The sequence below is a fragment of the Gobius niger genome (genome assembly GCF_951799975.1).
Source record: "Gobius niger genome assembly, chromosome: 19".
Classification (NCBI taxonomy): Eukaryota; Metazoa; Chordata; class Actinopteri; order Gobiiformes; family Gobiidae; genus Gobius; species Gobius niger.
The window spans coordinates 10,522,391-10,542,734 of NC_136870.1; the positions used below are offsets into that span (position 1 = coordinate 10,522,391).

The 20,344-nt window shown below is 43.2% G+C and overlaps 1 protein-coding gene across 2 annotated transcripts in view; it reads left to right on the forward strand.

Annotated features, from left to right (window-relative positions):
• The first annotated feature begins 10,040 nt into the window (after positions 1–10,040).
• itga3b (integrin, alpha 3b) overlaps positions 10,041–20,344 on the forward strand; it is a 28,794-nt gene continuing 18,490 nt past the window's right edge. For both annotated transcript variants that reach the window (XM_079577403.1, XM_079577404.1), the window contains exon 1: positions 10,041–10,404. In XM_079577403.1, coding sequence (XP_079433529.1) covers positions 10,232–10,404 — 173 coding nt within the window. In that variant the 5' untranslated portion in view covers positions 10,041–10,231. The remainder of the gene's footprint in view (positions 10,405–20,344) is intronic.

The window sequence follows — 20,344 nt, forward strand, 5'->3', positions numbered from 1 at the left end:
TACAGTCCATTATCCTGGCATGTCCTATCTCAGGTGCTTCAGCCCAGTGCCACACACAGCGGACCATGGCCCTTTGTGAGTGAGTCAGTGTGCCCCCCGTCCCCGCCACTGTCCCTCACTGATGAATGGACATTTAATGATCTGAGGGCTCCATTCAAACGGAGTGGAGAACGCACAGGTCCGGAGAGTGCAGCTCCTCTTGTGGTCGGGAAACAAAAGAGCAGGGCTTTCTATTCAACACGAGAGAGAGAGAGAGCGGAGAGAGGCACAGGCTGCAGTGAGAGGGAGCTTTTCACACACTCAAGCACTGAGTAAATAGACTGTCGCTGCAATACTAGACCAGCTATTGTCTGATGAAAAGTAACGATCGTGTTTAAATTGTTGGGATATGAGGCATTTTCAATCAGTTTTAGTGTTTATGACCACACAGGAAGCACAACAGCACATGGATTTATCAATTGTCAGCTGTGGCTACATTTGGCTTTAGCTACAAACTACTGTATGTGTGTGAGAAGAGAGGGGGAAAAGCTATTGTAAATCCAATGCATTATCAAGGGCCTTACCATTGCAAGATAGGGACCAATGCACAAATGAATTGCTGTCTGGATTTACCGGTAATTGTTCTGATCTGGGGTCACTGCTGTTGGTCAGGTCTAGGTTCAGCAACACTATGAGCCCAAAGAATGAGATCAGATGATGACCTCAACTTTGTGAATGACCATGGATTTCTTCCTCCCTGATGCACACGTATATTCCAAGATGACAATGCCAGAATTCATTGTGCTCACATTGTGAAAGAGTAGTTCATGGAGCATTAGACATCATTTTCACACATGTATTGGCCGCTGTAGAGTCCAGAACTTAACCCCTTTGAGAATCTTTGGGATGTGCTAGAGAAGGCTTTGCACAGTGGTCACACTCTCCCATCATCAACACAAAATCTTGGTGAAAAGTTAGTGCAACACTGGATATTTTGATATGGCAGAAGCTGATTGAAACAATGCCACAGAGAATGCTTGCTGTAATCAAAGCTAAAGGCTTGTGACCTTTTTTTGTGACAACTTTTTTCTTTTTGGTCAGACAGTGTGGAATATAGTAGACTTAGATTTTTAACCCATCAGATTACTCTTTACCAGTAGCCCATATGTACTGTAGATACCCACTATTACTGTGCCATGGCAATTTCCGAAATCTGGCTTAAACCAATTGTGACAAACAAAACAAACAGGGAGCAGTGACCACATGTTTGGACTGCTCTAAACCCACACACCTGAGTCCAATAGTGAGCCGCCCTTTCATGTCTGCGTATTTATTTACAGGACACACATGTTGTGTCATAAACCAAGTGGCCCCGTGCGGTTCTCGGGGATCCAGTGCAAACAGGCGATCAAAAAACGCTGCAGCTAAAGACATCTACGACGACTGTTTACATGACGGATGACGAGCAAAGTGAGCTTATAGGTCGAGGGGTCCCCTCCGCACGGGCAGGGAGAGCCGCTGTAAATCACAGTGTGGCTTCGGAAGGAGGACACGAGGATGTGGGAGCGGAATCACAGAGACCTTTTTTTTTTTTTTTTTTACTGTTGTAACCTCCAGATTGTGTCATCAGTCAGCGCTCTGTCTCGGGGAGATTGCATTAGGCCCGGGCGCTGCTCCCAACGTCACATTTATATTGGCCTATTATTATTCGACCAAGAATAGCGAGGCTGAGGATAATTGGATCAAGCAGATGCAGATGGGGATATCATCGTCTCATGTGTGACTCGCACACAAGACTGGAAGAGGGCGATTCTGGTGGTGGAAATCTTGTATGAAGCCAGTAAGTTAAATACATATAGGGAACGTTGAGATAGATTTTCATCTTTGCATTTCTTTGCAGGTAAAGTATGGTTTACTTATGCTGCACCACATGTTTTTGAACTACTTTAAGTGTGCATTTACAACCCAAAGTCCCATTTCACAGTGTAGGCTTCATCAGCAATTGGATTCCTAACAGCAGGCTCGACTTATACGGTTCCCTCAAACCTAAGTGTGTAAGTTCAGCCTGCTGCTAAGCGATCATTAGTTGCTGAAGAAGCCACTTGAGGTGTGAGGTGAAACGTCCTCAATATTACCAACCCAGTACAGATGAAGGCTTGATATTTGTTTTCTTCTTTTGCACATGAAACATACTTTTTATACAAAGCTTCAAATATGTTTTACTTAACTCCTTGAACTGCTTGACAATGTTTCTCACTTGAAGAGGTTGATAGCAAAAAAAAAGAAAAACTGTGTTAAATAATAGATCAGAATCTTATGAGTACGCTTTACAAAATGAATCAAGAGGTTTAGTTGACTGCTATTACGGAGTGCAGTAAAAGAAAGATACTTCTGAGAAATACAGTATGTTAAAGGCAAAAATATCTGGTTTTGCTAGTTTAAACAGTGCATCTAAACTGAGACAAGGCTGATTTCATTGAGCGCCGTCTGAGTATCCTCTCCATGTAACTGCACTGACAGACGCCTCATAAAGCCACTTTGTGTTTGGGCCTTTTCAGACTGATCGCTGCTCCTTGAGTAAACACGGCCAACAAGCCAGTGTGCGGGATTTACAGGGTTGTTTAAGTATCACAGTTAATAAGTCCCTAAGGAGGAGAAAGAGCGAGAGAGACCTTTTCAAGCCTATCCCAGTGTGGTCCGTGTGAAAACAAAAAAATCAGACCTGCTCCGACTCGACCCTGGCCAAAGGTCACAGTGCGCTCTTCGGAGACACATTACCCGCCGAATGAGAAATGCCCTTTACATGTGAGCGATGGTCCGAACAGGAGAGAGAGTCACAGCTCATGTCCAAGGTTATGTCTCCCCCGGGCACAGGGCCAGATCAGACTTCTTCACCGATCCCCCCTGTGCACACAGTAGTGAACAAAGCCACGGCCGGGCACTGGAATGTGTCTCCCGCATGTACTCCCTTTAATCATTAAAACATTACTCACGGTCAGACTTTGGGAAGCAGGGATACTGGAAATTTCACTTTCTGTTTATCAGAAGTGAGTGATACTGTAAGACTTAAAGAATTGATTTACTCGCAGAAGTGGAAGGTCATCATTGTGTGCCCTTTAAGCACCTGCTATTTCTTTCATCATCATTCATTTATTCTTATCTTTTTTAAAACAACGGGGGGAAAAAACATATCTGTGGTACATCCCCAGAATAAAGCCCCCATATGCACGTTTTACAGTGTATTCATACTTTTAGCGCTGTGTCAAACCAGGGGTGTCAAACTCATTTTAGGTCCCAGGCCACATATCATGTACACAGGAAAATAATATAGAGAACTTTTTTCCTATAAATGAATAATAATAATGAGCTGTGATTTGGTCAAAGCCCCAACTTGACTGTACCCTCATCAATAACAACGGCTTTCACTTGTATTGCACTTTACAAGCCTGTGTCACAAGTTTCTCAAAGTGCTAGTAATTATTCATTGACTCCACACTCTGGGGTGGTGGTAAGCGGTTATTGAAGCCACAGCCGCCCTGGGGCTCCATTTACCACGTGGCTATAATGTGTTGGTCATATCCTGATCTCTTATTATGTCACTGCCCTCTGCTGGACACGTGTGAAAATATTTCCTTTTTTTTCAGCAGTCATTCTTTGAAAAACTCCACACAGGATGGACTAGAGACTAACTTTTTGGGGGGGAATTTATGCTCTACAAGGGGCCGTATTAAATCATGTTGCGGGCCGGATCTGACCCGCGGGCCGCATGTTTGACACCCCTTCAGGTTGCTAGTATAACTATTAATGAGGCCCTGAACCAGATGGGTTTTGTTTTGTTTACAAACCATGAAGGTGGGAGTGATATAGTATTATTCATATTCATTGACAGTAAAACCTTCAGCCCCCGTGTCGCTAAATTCCTGTCAGTTGTTGCTGCGTGCCCGTGGATGTGTCATTGTTGTGCACTGGTGACACGTCTGAGTGGAACAGCTGGTGAGTTTGATAACGTGCCGCATGTATGGGCCCCTGTGCCTAAAGCTGTGCACTAAAACAGGTGCCGCCGGACAAAGTGAGAGAGAGAGTGGGGCCACGCCTTCACCTCTCCCTCCTCAGGCGATGCATTCCTCCACTCTGCACAACAGCACCACAGCAGAGGCCAGGCACAGAACTGCTGGAAAAGATGCTTAGGAATAGTTCTGTTCTGCATATTCAATAATAATATGACGACAGGAATCAAACTCAGAACCCTCATGCTTCATGTGGTGAGAGAAATTGCTAAAAAAATATTATAGCATGTGGTGGTTGTTGATTTTCTTTTCAGTTTTAGTGTATCTTACATTATTAACTAAACTATTGAACAAACCTGTTTCAATTTAGAGTTACCTTTTGAGACCATAGAAAAGACCATAGCATAGACCATAGGCTCATTTGTTTACACGTCAAGTCATGAAAAGAACAACAATATTGACAGTTTTTTTTAGGCGATATTGAACTTATTTGCATATTTCCATGTGTCTCTAACAAACAGCTGATGTTTTCTGCCCGTGAAAGGTCATTTGTTCCCGGTCAGACTCTCTGCCCTCTCTGCAGAGGCTACTCTGAGCTGGACAACATTGTAGCTCCCAGCGCCATGGTAACGGCTGCTGTGTCTCCGTCATGCTGCACGTCCCCATGTGAGAGAGGGCGCACTGTGTTCAGACCCGCTGCCCTGTCTGCAATGCATTCATATTTATGAAAATTCAACACAGTCAGTTATTTTGAGACCCTGCTTTTGTGTTTTCACATTAAAGTTTGAGTTTGCTTTTATTGGGCTGGATTTAGTCAGTCTCAGATTAATCAGACCTCAGCCAAGGCACTTACTGTATCTTGTAATAGTAAAGATGGCTGCAATGGATAAAGGTAAATAGCATTTTTTATACATGTACAGTCTTGTAATAGTTTGCACTTGCCCTATAAATTCTCCAAACAAAGAATGAACATTGTAAGAGATGACGCTCAAATACTTGACCCTATTTACTCTTTTAGAAGATACCAACTTCCAGATTATGTTGCTTAGTGTTTTTTATGTATTGTTTTGGGGTAAAAAGTGTGGGAAAAGTACATGATTTCAGTATTAGACAGCTACTTAAAAAAATGGAAACTAGTTTAAAGTGATATGTGAGTTTTAAATGTTTTAAAAGTAAATGTTTGTGACACTTTTACACGACCCTTGATACACTGTACCTGCCAAATGTAGTTCAATGTAATGTGCTATGTAACAATGTGTTAAAACTTGTACCCATGGGATACACGAGGGAAAAATATGTGTTTGTAGTTTGGAAGAACATGATGTAATAACTAGTGCCATAACTTTGACCAATGAGACGGGCTTTTCCTGTGACCCAGCCAGTCAGGTCCAATCAGGAGGTAAAGGGGAGGGTGGGAGGGAGATTGTTTACTTTTGAAACTTCTCTCGATCTCGCCTCATTTTGCAATCACTTTAAGAAGGACAGTCTCAACTTTGCACAAGAGCTTTTACCGGTGTAGCCTATTGGTGTCGCTTAGGAGAAAAAAGTTGGTCAGCGGTGTATTACAAGCCCTTGAAGCTAATCTGTGTTTGAAAGTCCAGAAACACCTTCACCAAACTTGCTCTGATCCTGTTCATGGTCGAACTCCTACAAATTCAAAATTCCCACAAAGGTCAGCTTGTTGGTCAGTAAGGCTGCAGTTGATAAAGAGGGATTTCCCAACTGAAAGAAAGACGGTGCAGTTCAGATTCACACAGTTTGGCCTCCTCCATTACCGAGGCCATTTGAACTCCTCACATCTGCAACTTCACTCTGCACTCCCCATGCGCCCTGAACATTGTCTATAGACGCTTTTAATAATGCATGGCGCTTTTGGGGATTTGCAGAGCTTCTTCAAGTTCAAGACTAAAAGCGCTTTGTGAAATTGATATGAGGCGCCGTAATGAATTGTGTGAGGTTAGCAGCAGTGTCTGAGGAGTACAGTGGTGGGAGTAGAGCGGTGGTTAAGCTGAGGGGAAGAGGAAATGGTGAGATAAATAACTAATTACGCCGCTGATGTGTGCTGTGTGGGCTGAGGGAGCAGGGTTTAGGGCCGCAGTCTCCGGGGGCAGCACTAAATGCAGCTGGGCCTTTGTCCTGTTCACATGCACTGGTGTTGGCTTACACTCCTGTATACGGGGGAATAGGCTTCTGAGGCTGGAGCTCTCCTTTACACTGTACCATTGGGAGGGGCCAAACGTGAACTTGATGATCTTGAACATTTGAGATACGCATTGGGTCCATAGAACAAGAGACTGGCCAAATGCAATGTGACCATAGTTGCTTATCCCACTGAGAAGCTGGAGTTGGAGCTGCATTCATTCATTGTGGACAGTTCAGCATGTCCTGTGTGTGATGAAGATATAGGTATCATCCCCGTGAGCAATTTTCATCCACATATGACCCATTCTCCAGATCTTAGGCCATGTTCGGTGTTACGAGTACCTAACTGAAAGATTTTGACTTTTGTGGAGGTCTTAAGTAAATTGGGTAAACCAGAACACCCAGAAGAAACCACAACAATGCAAACTTCACACAGAAATGGCCAGATCAAGGAATCCAAAAGAAGACCATCTTACGAGTTGCTATGGACATGAGCATGCATCCTTTTTGTTGAGAGGTATGAGTACTGAGAATACTATACGTCACTTCGTAAGGGCTGTGTTTGATGTATTCATATGTAATATGTAATATGTAATGACACATGACACATGACAGTGCACAGATGTTTCAAATCAGTCATCAGGAAAACTCCGCCAAATTCTAATGGAATCAAACAAACAGGCATCCTAAACCATCCACAAAGTTAATCAAAGAGCAGGAGTTTTCTGACTCAAAATGCTATACATGCCCTTCAGTCATGTGACTTTTGTTGTTATGGTGGCCATTTTGAATACTGAAGTAGAATTATGCAGTACTACAACATGTAACAATATCTCCACTCAGGAAGTAAAATAAAGACAACGGATTGACAGCGGCATTTATATGTACTCAAAATCATTACTCAACAAGATAACACTTAAAACACGGCCCCAAAGACTGCTGATTGAATCAACAGTTGCTAACCGGTAGCATGCTAACGTCTTGAGCAGCTTAAACACTGACTCAAACTGAGGCTCTGTTGACATGACAAACTGTAAAAATCACAGAGAAAGGTTTTCTGTTTCCTCTTTGATGTGTTTAGTCTGAGGAGAAAAGCAGATCTTTAGTAAATCCTTCTGTAGCTTGACAGACAGAGCTGTTATGTCTGTGCCACATTTGCTGGTTATATCACATAAACGTGCGTCTTTGGGGCCATGTTTGTATCTTCTTGAGCAGTGATTGCTAGTACATATAAATGCCACTGTCAATCAGTTGTCTTTCATTTTCATCCTGTATAGATTTTTGGTACATGTTGTAGTTCTGCATAATGCTACTTCATTATTCAAAATGGCCCGCCAGAACTATGCGCGATGTCATTGGAAACAACTGTATAGCCTTTTTCCACTTTATTCTTTGCTCCTAACTACCATCTTCTACGAACCACAGGATTTAATGCAACACTTGTAGAACAACAGTATGAAATGCACCTATCAGTTGTCCCGCGTCTCCGAGTGACTGTGTCTGACATGTCAGGTGGGTCTCACACCCAGAGGGTCAGGGATCAGGTATTCCCTCCTCCTCTTGCACACACATAACCTGTGGTAAAGAGGACTTTTGACTGCGGCCTGTTACTGTGCGCTAAATGTTGCTCATGTTTTTAGAAAGGACATCCATCTTAAGCCAAGTTAAGCCTGGTCTTTATGTGAGATCTCTGTTCAGCATCAGCGCAGCACTGGAGTCGTGTTGATAAGGCAACAATGAAGGGGCGGCTGTGTTGTTGTTGTACACTCACCTCCAGAGCCACTGACCTCTAAAGTTCAACAGGATTAGCTCTGGCTTAATGCATCTCTTTCTCTTGACGCTTGTTACTGCTCTGACATTGGAAGCCAAACGTCATGTAGAAATCTCTGTAGACAAGACGAGAAACTGTGGGAATATGAGGATCAAACTTTCAGAACATGCAAAGTTGGGGTGTGGCTGTGGAAAGACCCTAACCACAATCCCCCCCAGTACTTGAAGAGTAATTACTTCCATCGAGAAAGACGCAACAGAGTCGATGGCTGGCTTGATAACAGTCCTACTTTTGAAGGATTCTCTGCCTTTGCGAGATATAGGGCCAAAAATAGTAACATTGGCCGCAAGAAGTCAAGAACAGAACAAATTATGAACTTTGATGGACTTTGATTGTGAGAAGCAGGCATTTTGGTGATAATAGCCCTTCTTTACTCAATTGTAGTTTGAATTGTTGACTGGCTTTATTGAAAACTGCTATGCTTCCAGGACTAACCCACCGTTCGCCTCCCAACACGGTTTGTTTGACTGCCCTGCCTCGTAATATTGTGCAAATGAGCAATAATCTTTGAGCGACTGCTGCGTTTTAGCCTTTGGAATGTGCGAGTCCAATTGTGGCGCGTTTTTTCGACCAAAGGTTATGGCGGAGATTAGCTCTGGGTGAGAGAACCTCCTTGGAGCATGAGGAGATGAGAGGCGAGAGCCAGGCCTGTCCGTTAAACCAGGTCAGCTGTGGCAGAACTTTTGGCAAGAGTCAGCCCAAGAGATCCGACTCGATGGAGGATATCACGCAGGTATAAGCGAACAGGGAGAGGATCGGTCTTACTACACAGGCCCTGAAGCCACGCAGTTGGTAACATTGTGGTAGCAGTTTCAACAGTTGCAAACTTAAACTAATAAACTTTGTCACCACAAGGCTAAAACTAAACCTAAAGTTGGAATCTGATGCTGAACCTTGGAGAGGACGGAGCAGCAGTGGGTCCCTTTGCACTTGAGGGGGTATTCAGTGAAGAACAAAACAAGGGGAAGGGGGCGGATGAGGAAAGGATACTTTAAAAAACTCACTAAGGGGATTAGGGGTTTAATGAAGTGGCCACGGGGAAGCGGAGTTTGGAGCGATCGGCGGTGGGGTGTTCGCGAGGGAGGCTTCTATTAGCTGCTGCGGGGGAGTTTGTTTTCCTTTCGCACAAGACGCTGCCTGCACTATTTTAAGTTTGAGAATGCAGAAAATTTGGATGGAAAATCTTCTCCTGGGGGTCAGGAGTGAGCAGTGATGCCAAAGAAATGTGTGGATATAATAATAAATCTGTTGCATGTGACACATACGTACGGTGGCTTTTGTGATTATACGTGTTTTTGGCAGTTCTTTTAATCTGGACATTGTGACTCTGGTGATTAGCTTTATGTTTAGTTGGCCATGTGTGGTCCACTTGTTAGTATCTGTCATCTGAAAGAAGAAAGACGGCAAAGAATAGTATTAGACCTGTCACAATAATTACTGTATTGGCTTTACATCAATATTTTAGTAATGCATTGTGTTTCATTGAGTTTCATGAGTAGTGCAACTTGTGTGTTAAAGGGACTATACCTAATTTAGAACCTTTTTAGTCATGAAATGTCTACTTTTACAACATAAAAAATGTTTTTACCGAACAAGAAAGAAAAAGATGTCAGGTATAGCTCCTTTAAAGATGTGTTAATAAGGACTTTAAGAACAAGAGAATACTGAGATGTCCCTTTTTTCTGTCAGTTCCAGTGCCATCGAGTGGAAAATATTGCAATAAACGACAATATTGTCCGCAATATTATTGTTTATCGCGATATTTTCCTGCCACAACATATCGAACTTCAAATTTTGTTATCGGAACAAAAAGTTTTGCCTAAACTAGTGACTTCATTCTGTGATTATGAGCTGTCGTAAGCTCACATATCAGCTCTGCAGTTCTGCAAACAAAACCTCAGCTTTTTTTTTATTTGTCAGGAAGCGGAAACATAATTTTGTCTTGTGAAACCTCAGTCTGTCACTCGGTGGAGGTGCACTTGTTGAGGGTGTGTGTATGCGTGTGTGCTCACGGGAAGGAAGGGGCGGGGCCCGGAGTGAGGCGGGCGGGAGGAGGCGCACTGACACCTTGGCGGTAGGCAGTGGGCAGTGAGCGCGGAGAGAGCCCGGTGCGTGCAGTGGGATCCCTCAATGGAGAGTCGTGCGTAAAAGGCGCAGCCGCCGCTACCTGTTGGTACGTGGGACTTCCGCAGAGTTGCAGCGGGAGGGTGACGGGACAGAAGGACGGACGGTCGTGCCTCTGTAGCCCCCCGGGGGACACGGGACCTTTAAAATGTCCCTCAAACTGCTGGCGATTGTGGCGCTCTGTCACGGGACGCTCAGACTCTGCGGTGGATTTAATATAGACGAACGCTTCCCCGTGATCAAAGAGGGCTTCACGAAAGGCAGCTTTTTTGGATTCTCGGTGGCTTTGCATCAACAGACGGAAGGCACCAAAAAGTACCTGTGAGTAACGTTTTAAACCCTTTTATCCTCAACTTGTCCTGTGCGTTCATCTCGAAAATCTCATTGTAACAGCCCAATAACCCCCCCAAACCCCGCGACATCTCCTCATTTGGCTATAGGCACCTGCCGCCTGCTTATTACCGGCTTTTACACAGTTGTTAAATGCGTCCAGCGGTTCATTCTCCATCACTGACTTCTCATAAAGCTCTGCCTCTTGAGCTGACACCTGTTGAAGGCAGCGGAGCGAGCGGAGTCCATTTTTAGACTGTGCACACTGAGAGCCTGCACTGATTCGTTCCGCTGCAAGAGCTGCTTCGCGGAGGCAAGTTACCTGGTCATAACCCGAGGCATTTGGAGACTAGTTGACACATATGTCGCGGTGCTGGTCAGAAAAATAGGGCTTTGCAACTCGGACGTCTCTCACCTCGGCTGTGAAATGCTGTGTGGTCGTTTGCGGGTCATCAAGTCAACTGATGCTGCTTCCTGTTCAGTTTTTACCTACAGTACGCGCATCGTGGTCGCATTTTCAACCAACAACGATATAATCAACAAGGCAGTAACACACTTTAAGTTAGTTAATAAATAATAGGCTAATGCTGCAATGGGCTGTGCGGTAAAAAAGAAAGGGGGTTGACTAGTATAATAGCACACTTGAGTAGGGCCGGGTACCATTAAACTATTTTCAATACCGGCACTTAAACGATATTTGGTTTTCGATACCGATACCTGAACGATACTTTTTCAGATACTTTCCGATACCTATACTAAAAGATTTTTTTTTTGTATTTGATCCTTTCCTTTTTGCTTTTATATCATTTATTTGAGGTGAAACAACCAAGAAACTTAATTTAACTAAAATACGGCGAAAGAAAACACTTTCAAAGTTTTTCTTATTTTTTCCCCCCATTTTTAACCAATTGTTTTCAAGTTTTTTCCCCCCCAAATGTTCCATTCTTTTTCCTCTTTTCCCTCAAATTTCCCCCAATTTTTCCATCCCCTAATTGTGAAATGTAACAAATGTAACACCACAGTTTCCCCCCCTTTTCCCCCCCAAAAAATCTCTATCAACTTGTGTTTCACAGTCTTTTTTTTTCTTTTACATTTTGATGACCAACAGCATCAAACTTGAACATAAAGAATTTATATTTCTTTTCGGGAACCTGCTTCCGATACTTTTATTTTTTCGATGCCAGTAGAATCAAAACCTTTTTTGACATGAAAGACTTGTGACGCATTAGCCCAGTGGTTCTTAAACCTTTCCCACCAAGTAGAACCCCATAAAACATTTGACCACCAGACCTAGATCAAGTTCAAATCATGACTAATGTCTGTCCATGTGTAAACGAGGAAAACACCTCGGTAAATGTGCTGCTAAAGCATAAATCAAATGATCTCTAACAGATGAAGTCTCAAATGGCTGATGCTCCCACCTATAGAGCCGCTTTTGTGTTTGGTGGTAGCCTAAGTTAACCTCTTAACCCCCACCTGAACCAAGCACATTTCCCCCAGTTTGGCTTTACCCAAATCTAAAAGCTTCTTGGAAAAAAGCGGCAAAATAGCGGCAAAAACGAGACAAGAACCAGGATGAAAACACAAGAAAAAAGTGACAACAACGCGGCAACACCGTGAGGGAAAAGAACAGTTTTTCTTCACTGGCCTATAGGCTGTAAACTCCAGTCCAGAAGCTTTTAGATTTGGGTAAAGCCGAACTGGAGCAAAGGCACCCGGTTAAGAGGGGTGGCGAGAGGTTTAACAGTCGCTTCTTCGAAAAAGAACCTGGTCTCCGCAATAAGCTCAACACACGGGGTTTGCAGTATTTGTGTAATTGTCATCCGCGCACCATAATTTACTCAATTCATTCATTCCCCTCTTCATAGCCTCTTTAATGAGAGATCCCAAAGAGTATCATTGTTTAGTGTAGGATTTCCCTCTGCCAATTACAGAGCCCCCCCCACCACCACCCCCCCACCCTGTCCTTCCGCCTGCTTGATCACACAGTGTGTTCAAAATGCGCTCTTATCTCCGTCCCCTTTTGCTTTGAAGCATAAACCAGGAAGAAAAGTGTGTAAACCGGGTCCAAGTGGCTCATGGAGGACAACCCCCCCACCCTCCCCCCTGTCCCCCCTCCAAAGTCTCTGCAATGGATAGCGCTGTACAGATGACACAAGATCAATGCTCCATATGATCCAGGTCCCGTGAGTCTCCCTCCTCTCTCCCCCACACCCATGCAACACAAGAAGGGGGGAGCGTGTTTTGGACGTATGGCAAAGGGATGGAAGCCCGCTGGGACAAAACGGCCTCAGACTTTATGATGATTTCGTCGGGCTCATGTGGGATCTGCAAAGATATATAACCTAAGCCGAGGAGAGAGGAGACTGCGCATTGATTTGCTTGTAGGGACACGCCACCGTCAATTAAAGAGGCAGAGGAGTCAGTGAGAGGCAATGTGGGCTTCATTACGGAGGATTTGGAGAATTGCACAGTTCTCACGTTACATTTGTAGTAGTAGTTGCGCGATACGGTACTTTAATGTACATTACTGTAAATGTATGCAGTAAAAGCTTTGTGTGTACTTACGAAGAGAGCTAAGTCTGTATGTCTTGTACCTTATCTTATTATTTTTTACTTAGTTTTCCCTAAATTGACGTGTTTTGTGATTTGTGATCGAATCCAGGCGCCCACAGGTCCAGACTGTCGTTGTGTCTTTGGGCAAGACACTACCACTTCCAGTGTAAACCGTCTTTGAGTGTAAAAGTATCCCATACAAAAAAAAAGTATGCTCTACCCTTGAAATATTCCTCATGAAAAAAAAAAGTCAACTTTTCCACATAAAAGTGCGGCTAAAACGATGTGAATAATGCTCATCACTGGCATTATCCCATCAAATAATTAGACAAACCTGCCATATGTCACGTTAAAGGTGCATTATTCAACTTTATGCCAAAAAACAAACCAACTCGATTCCTTTTGCCGCCTTTACTTTCGTTCAAAGCGGCTCCAGGTTCAGTTGTTTTGTCGGTTTTCTGGTGAGAGGGCCCGTCCGCAGTGAAAACCTAAAAAACAATTGATCCCGGAGCATCATAGAGGCCACTGTGATGGAAAGTAAAGGCCCCATGATGTTAACCACCCATACAGCTGCTGTGTCACTAAAAGGTCAATCATGTAAATGTTTCCCTTTCTTTCCCGCAGTTTGTGAAGTTAGCTACAAATGTCTAATCTGGTGTAGTTCTTAGAGTTAAATTGTGTTACAGTCTTGCGTACACGATTCTTCACACCTAGCTGCGGTGGCCCCGTCTGTGTGAATCTCCTCATGTTCTGCAGATACAGTAGAAGAATGTGCTGATGTTGCCTCGGCTGTTTGCTCTGGGCAGCTTTTACAGTCACTGCTGTCTGCCCTCTTTTGTGGCCACACATTTGTCTCGCAGCGCCACTAAATTCTCCTCATTTATGTGTGCCCGGCCGGGAGGGAGAATATTTGAGAAATGCCAGTAGTAAGCTGGGTCGTGACATGTTTAAAGTGGCCACTCTTTGAATGGATTTGAGTTGGAGTTTTCCATTCCCAGCAATAAAAGCAACTCAATAAAGCATTTCTTTAGATGTTTAAGGCCATCTTAAGTTACTTAGGAAACATATGAAGGCCAGTAGTTTGCACTGACATTGACATCATTGTTAAAAGCCTTGTTTAATACCGAAGTGATCAAATTTTAAAATGTCATGAACACAACCTACCAGCCAACTCTACTCCGTAGCTTTTTGGAAGTGCCTGCACCCCCTTAATCTGCTTCCCTACCTGGGGCCAATTTGTACAGGCTATTTACCTCCCTGGCCCCCTCCCTTTAACAACCACCCGTCAGGATCTCACTGATGTTCCTTCAGAGAGGGCTTTTTGTGTTCTGTGTTGGAGCTTGGGGGTCCGAGGGGGGAGCAGTCAGCTGGCCACCTATTGGCTCTTCCAGTCCCCTGACCTCATGGTATTTGTGGAATGCTCCGGCCTTCTCTGCACAGTCACAACCTGCCAGGCGTCAGGTTGAGACAAGACAGGAGTCACACAAAGATGATGATCTGGGGACTATTGAGGAACACACACGTTTGGAGGACGACTATTTAGAAGATGTATCATACAGAATTGACTTTATGGAGCTTTTAACCATGTTTTAAAATGATTCCCTTGTGAAAACAACCCTTGAGTAGTACTTGACTTTATATACGCAGTTTTGAGTTGTCCTGTTTACTTGGTTGTATCTTCTTCTACTGCTGAAGACCTCTGATCTGTGTTTCCTGTATTTTGTTGCATAATAGATATAATATGGAAGTGTCCTCCACTTAGGACATACAACAGTTTGTGCCTGTTGTATGTCCTATCTGTCTTGATCTGCCATGGGACTACGGATGAAAATTAGCCTATATGGCTAAATCCGGCACATTTGCATGTTGAAAAAACACATGCTGATTAATGTGCACTGTCCCAATTCAAATAAAGATGGAAAAAAAGTCAATTAACCAACACCGGATCCATTCAGAGTTGTTCTGCGCTCTAACTGTGTTTATCACGGTGCCCTTAGTATACCGTTGGCTAATAACTCGTATAGCTTTGAGCCAATGTACTTCCCCCTGCTGCCAGCAGAGGACGTTCCAACCAGAGTTTGAGATGCAAACCAACACAGACAACGCTCCAGAATTATGCAGTTCACTTGCAAACTATGCAAACTATCCTTGAAATTTCTAGTACTTTTGTCTGCCTTTTGTGTCTGATTGCACGAGCCTGAGGCAGTGAAATTCAGTCGTTTAATCTGATGGGACCTTCCACCTCTCAGCTATAGGCGAGCGCAGCATCACAGGGGTTTATAGGGAGACGTCAGGACATGCACGAGAACATGCCTTTGCTGTTATGTCGAAGTTTTGCCCCTGAAGCTATGAAAGTTGGTGATTGTTGTAATTTATCACAAAGTTGAGGATAATTGGTGCAGCTCTTTTTGCACGTGTATGTGGGGGAGCAGAGCGAGGGGACTGTATCATTCCGCTGAGTGCCTCATTTGGCCTTTAATTACAACCCTCCTCTAGCTCCGGCCCTGGCATTGACTCTATGCTTTTGTCTGTTGACTGGTTAGTTTGGTTGTTTTACAGTGCATTATTTTATCACTTATGTCATTTTTACACCTTTTTTGAACATCTGTTGGAGACTACAAGGCTTGGCTAACCTGGGCATAGTTACTGAAAGGCTAGTAAATTGGCACTGTCATTGAAAAAGATAGATAGATATATAGATAAACAGTTTTAGTCATGGTAACCGCATTAGAAAGTGCTGTAGTGAGTGTCATGTTGAGGAGATGACCTAATGTGCTCTATGACAGGCCGCAACAGGGCTAATGTAAATGGTGCAGGTGGGCTTGCCCGCACTGGCTCAGCTCCAACATTCCTCAGACAGAAACAGTGTCTCTGAAGTACAGGCCTATCATTGCAGCAGTGTCACTGACACACTTAGATAACAACCTCAGTCCATTAAGAGCCACATGGAGCCGATACTCGAGAGCACCAGGAAGTCGTTAGATACTTCTCCTTCTGATAAACGCCAGTGCAAATTGTGTTTGAAAGACATTTGATCTATAGACATAGGATATACAATATGGGAACAGTAATCCTTGCTTATTATTCTAATCCTTTCTTAATAATCCTTCTATTTTACTAGAATGATTTTAAACTGAGAAGATAGACCCTTTAAATTAAAAATGTTTTCTTTTCACTGTTACTGCCCTAACTCTGTCAGTTCGACTTTTGAGTTTGAATGTATGTGTTTGTTTGTTGTTAATTTGGTTGGGACAGTGCATTTTAATGAACATACATGGGACTCATGCATGTAAAGATGCCACGCCAGACTGTAGCCTTGGGCTAATTTGCATCTGTTGTCCCACACTTGCACTTGTTCATTTTGGCCTGTTTACACAAACACGAGCACTAACCGCTGCGCCACTGTGCTGCCTAATCCTAATAGATTGTGATTACTAAATCTGCTTCTTGACATCTATATTTGTTTTATTTGTTGCCTTTAGTAAAGATTATATACAAATGTTTTATACAAATGTGTATATTCGTGGGTTGGACAGAGTATTTACCCCTGGACAAAAGAAAAATCTCAGTAGCTCATGACATTTATTTTCGGTCAACACATCAGTCACAGTCTTGGACTTGGACTTGTTTACTTGATGGATTTGAACTGAACCCAGTGCAAACGTCAAGCCCCAGTTTGCTCCTGGTGACCGGCCTGAATCTTTGTCGTCTTTATAACCTGTGTCCAATCATTTAGTAACGGCAGGAGTTTCACTTTGTGCCGCGGCTCAGTGAATGACAGTTTCTAATAACATGTTGAAATAGATCCCAGCGGGTCCACGGGCCCCCTGCTAATCTGCACACTGGCCTCCCTTTCTACCGGGGCTGCCACTGGAGCTACCTGCAGAGAGGAGTGTCTCCATGCTAACACTAATGTAACAGATCCCTTTCTCTGCTCTTGTTTAGCACAGCGGGGCTAGCGGGCTGTGTGTCGGGCCTCTGGGCTAATAAGGTCACCTGTGGCCTGGAAAACTATATGCATCAATAGCCTTCATGTCATTTTTTCTTTTTTTACCACCAAGAAAAATGAACGTCAATATACATTTTGAGGTATTGGGTTACTTCCATTGTCTGGCTTCTGCGGTTAAGGATGCATGGACTTACTTATGACCACCAGCCATTTTGAATTCAGACCTCCACCAAGGCAGAAAGAAATCAGTTGCCATGAGGGGTGTCTTACTCAACTGCATGATCGGGAAAGACTGGGAAAGTTGCAAAGCTTTGTATTAGAAAATGAACAAGAGCACGGGACCTCCTTCATTTTGCCTAGACTGAATGAGTAACAAGTTCCACTAATCAATAACCCTTGTCCCAGTGTTATTTTAGGCAGCGACAACATCCTCCTCCACACCTGCAGCTCCTCTGCACTGATGACTGATGTGCGAGTGAAAGCCTGGCACGCTAATGCCGTGTCAGCCATTTTTATGAGCGCTCCGAGGCATGTCCACCTGTGATCGCGCTCCTCCTCGTCTCCATACATTCAGCGGGGGTCCTGAAGTGTTCATGGAAAGAGTGGGAGTGATGCTATAGCGCTGTCTTGTAATTGCACTATGACGACAAACGAAACACGTCCGGTCTTAAAGCAGCCGTGCAAGTTGTTTTCAAGTTTGTAGGGCAGGGTACCATTAAACAATACAAGTATGGTACTACTGGTATTGAGAAAATCAAAGTACAGTATCCAAAAAAATCTTACATGTTTATCTCCAAGTTTTGATGCTGTTGGTCCAGGAACATTAAAGGAAGTGACTTTGTTGTTTCAGATGAATTAAAATATATTTTTTCCCATTTTTTCAAAATTTCTTGCCCAATGTTTGCCCAATTTTTCACACACACATTGTTTTCTCTTTTTGCCCCAATTTCTTCTAGTTTTTCCCATTTCCCCCCCCTCGTTTTTGCTCATTTTTTATTACCAGTTTTCCCCTTATTTTCCCCAATTTTGTCTTATATTTCCTATTTTTTCCCCCCATTGTATTCCCTTTTTCTGACCCATTTATTCCCTATTTTTTTTCTACACAATGTTTCCTTATTTTTGCCATTATTTCGCCCAATTTTCTCCCATTTCCCCCCAAATTATTCCTAATTTTTTAGCACAATTCTTGACATTGGAGATTAATACGACAACAAATATTTTAGCATAGGTATTGGAAAAAGTATCGTTCATGTATCGGTATCAAAAACCATGTATTGCTAAAGTACCGATATCGGAAAAAGGCTAACAGTATCCAGCCCTAGTCATGTGGGTCTTTGTACGGCTGTTTTCCTACACTTTGCCATACAATATAGTTATGGGATTTGACAAATGTATGGGAATATTGTGCGCTTTGAAATTAAACTCAACGTTGAAACTTAAATTGCAAATGTATTGAAACATGATGTTGTGACAGGCCTCACTCTGGGTGGGCAAAACAAAAAGCTTTCCTTGTCTCATAGGGATTTGGTCAGCGCAAACAAAAGTGAGTTAATGAGTTAACGTCCATGTTTGATTTCCCGCGCAGGTCTAAATGAGTTTGCCGTGCGGTTACTGTGTCACTGTTGGGCAGATGGTGGAACTGTAGACCGGATGTTTGTCCAGCTGAGATGCCCCGGTGCAGTGGAGCCGGCGCCGAGAGACAGCTTTTCATCAGTGGTTTATTACATTATTCATGGAGAGTCCGTCGCGATTGTTAGTGTCTGTCCTTTTTTTTTTTTTTATCAATGTGAGATTTGGGTCTTTGAAATGTGATCAGAAAGTCGCCATTGTGGTGTTATGACAAGGTGAGGACATTCCCTGAACATGTGATCGAGGTAAAAAGGTGAGGGAAACAAAGCTCTTGTCTTCAGAGGCGCTTTGGAGTCAGGTTTTGAATTTAGACAGTTTCTCTCATGAAGAGCCTTGGAATGAAATGGCTACGGTCTTGGACTTAGCTTATATTGCATCTGGGTTCACTGTGTGTTTCGTTATAATACAAAAAACAAAGGACCATCTATTATTGAAGGAATGCAGCTCTATGGACATGTACTTCAGTTGTTATAGTCATCATAAAACCTTATTACATGCCTTTTTATTCTGCCTTTTTAATTAGGTTTAATTACACAGGACAGCCTAGTGTGAAAGAGGTGAGGAGACACAATCATAATCTGTTAGACCTGGGAGAATGAGGCCGGCAATGAAAAGTGATGAGGTTGTGCCTATTCAAAGAAAGAACCTGTTGAGAAATCCTGTAATCCAACTTCTGTTCTCTCACCTCACACAATGTCCCTGTTAATGATTACCAGCACTTGGCAGTTGTTCTAAAGACTGCAGGTGAACCGGTGCACTGTCTTTAACAGCGGTTTCATCATGCTGCAATAACCCACGCTTAATATTTAGTTAGAAGCAGGCATGAGCCATGACATTGAGCAGGTGCGTTTGGTTAACACTGTCCACTCATGCCTTACACATAGAGGCTGTGCAGTGTGCTAACAGCTTGACGTGCCTCTGTGACTAGTTCAATGCCGAAGTACGTGTTCATAGTCACACAGTGCAATAAAACCGCTTCCTGAAACTATGTTAGAAGAAGCACACTTCGCTGTACGTGACACGCTGTTCCCCCATACAGCCTTTGTTTCATGTTACAGCGGAGACATGACATCACTGGAGGAGCTCGGCCCGTGTCTAATTGAGTCTGAAAATTGAGTCGATATTCAATATTGTATCCATGCTGTATGTTGTGGCCACATACTGCACAGTTTTGCCACATTCAAGGAGCCAATAAGAACACAAGACTTTTTCACTAATATAATTTCTTCCTCTTCGTTATCAAACTACATCAAACTTGTTCTGATATTGATAGTGGCCAGACTTTCTTCCATGCACAGATTAGCATGTGCTCATAACTAAAGATTTCTGAAGTTTTATTGGAGAAATAGAGGAGGAAATGCACCCTCTGCTGGTGTTTTGTATAACTATATAATACAGGGGTATTTTTTTCTAGACACAAACATATTTGAAGTGATTTTAAGAACAATGCCAGGGCTACGATTCCTATAGTAGTTGTTAAAGCATACACTTGTTGTTTTTCATTTCATTTCTGACTAACTTGAGCTTGCCTACACTTTACATGTCCTTGTGTTAAAGCAGTACTAAGTAACTCGTAACCCTACAGGCCATAAGCACCACTGCAGGTGTCGTATTATGTTACGTTTTTTTACTCATTAATTGTCCGTGAGAGTAAATACTACGCTGACAGAAAAGACAAAGGGAGAGAGGGATATTGTACATCCAATTACACAATGGAGAACTTTTTTTTTTCAAACTTGGCTGTAAATACTGTTTAAGTGCCGCTATCCCGTAGTTAGCTTTGACCGTTTGCCCATT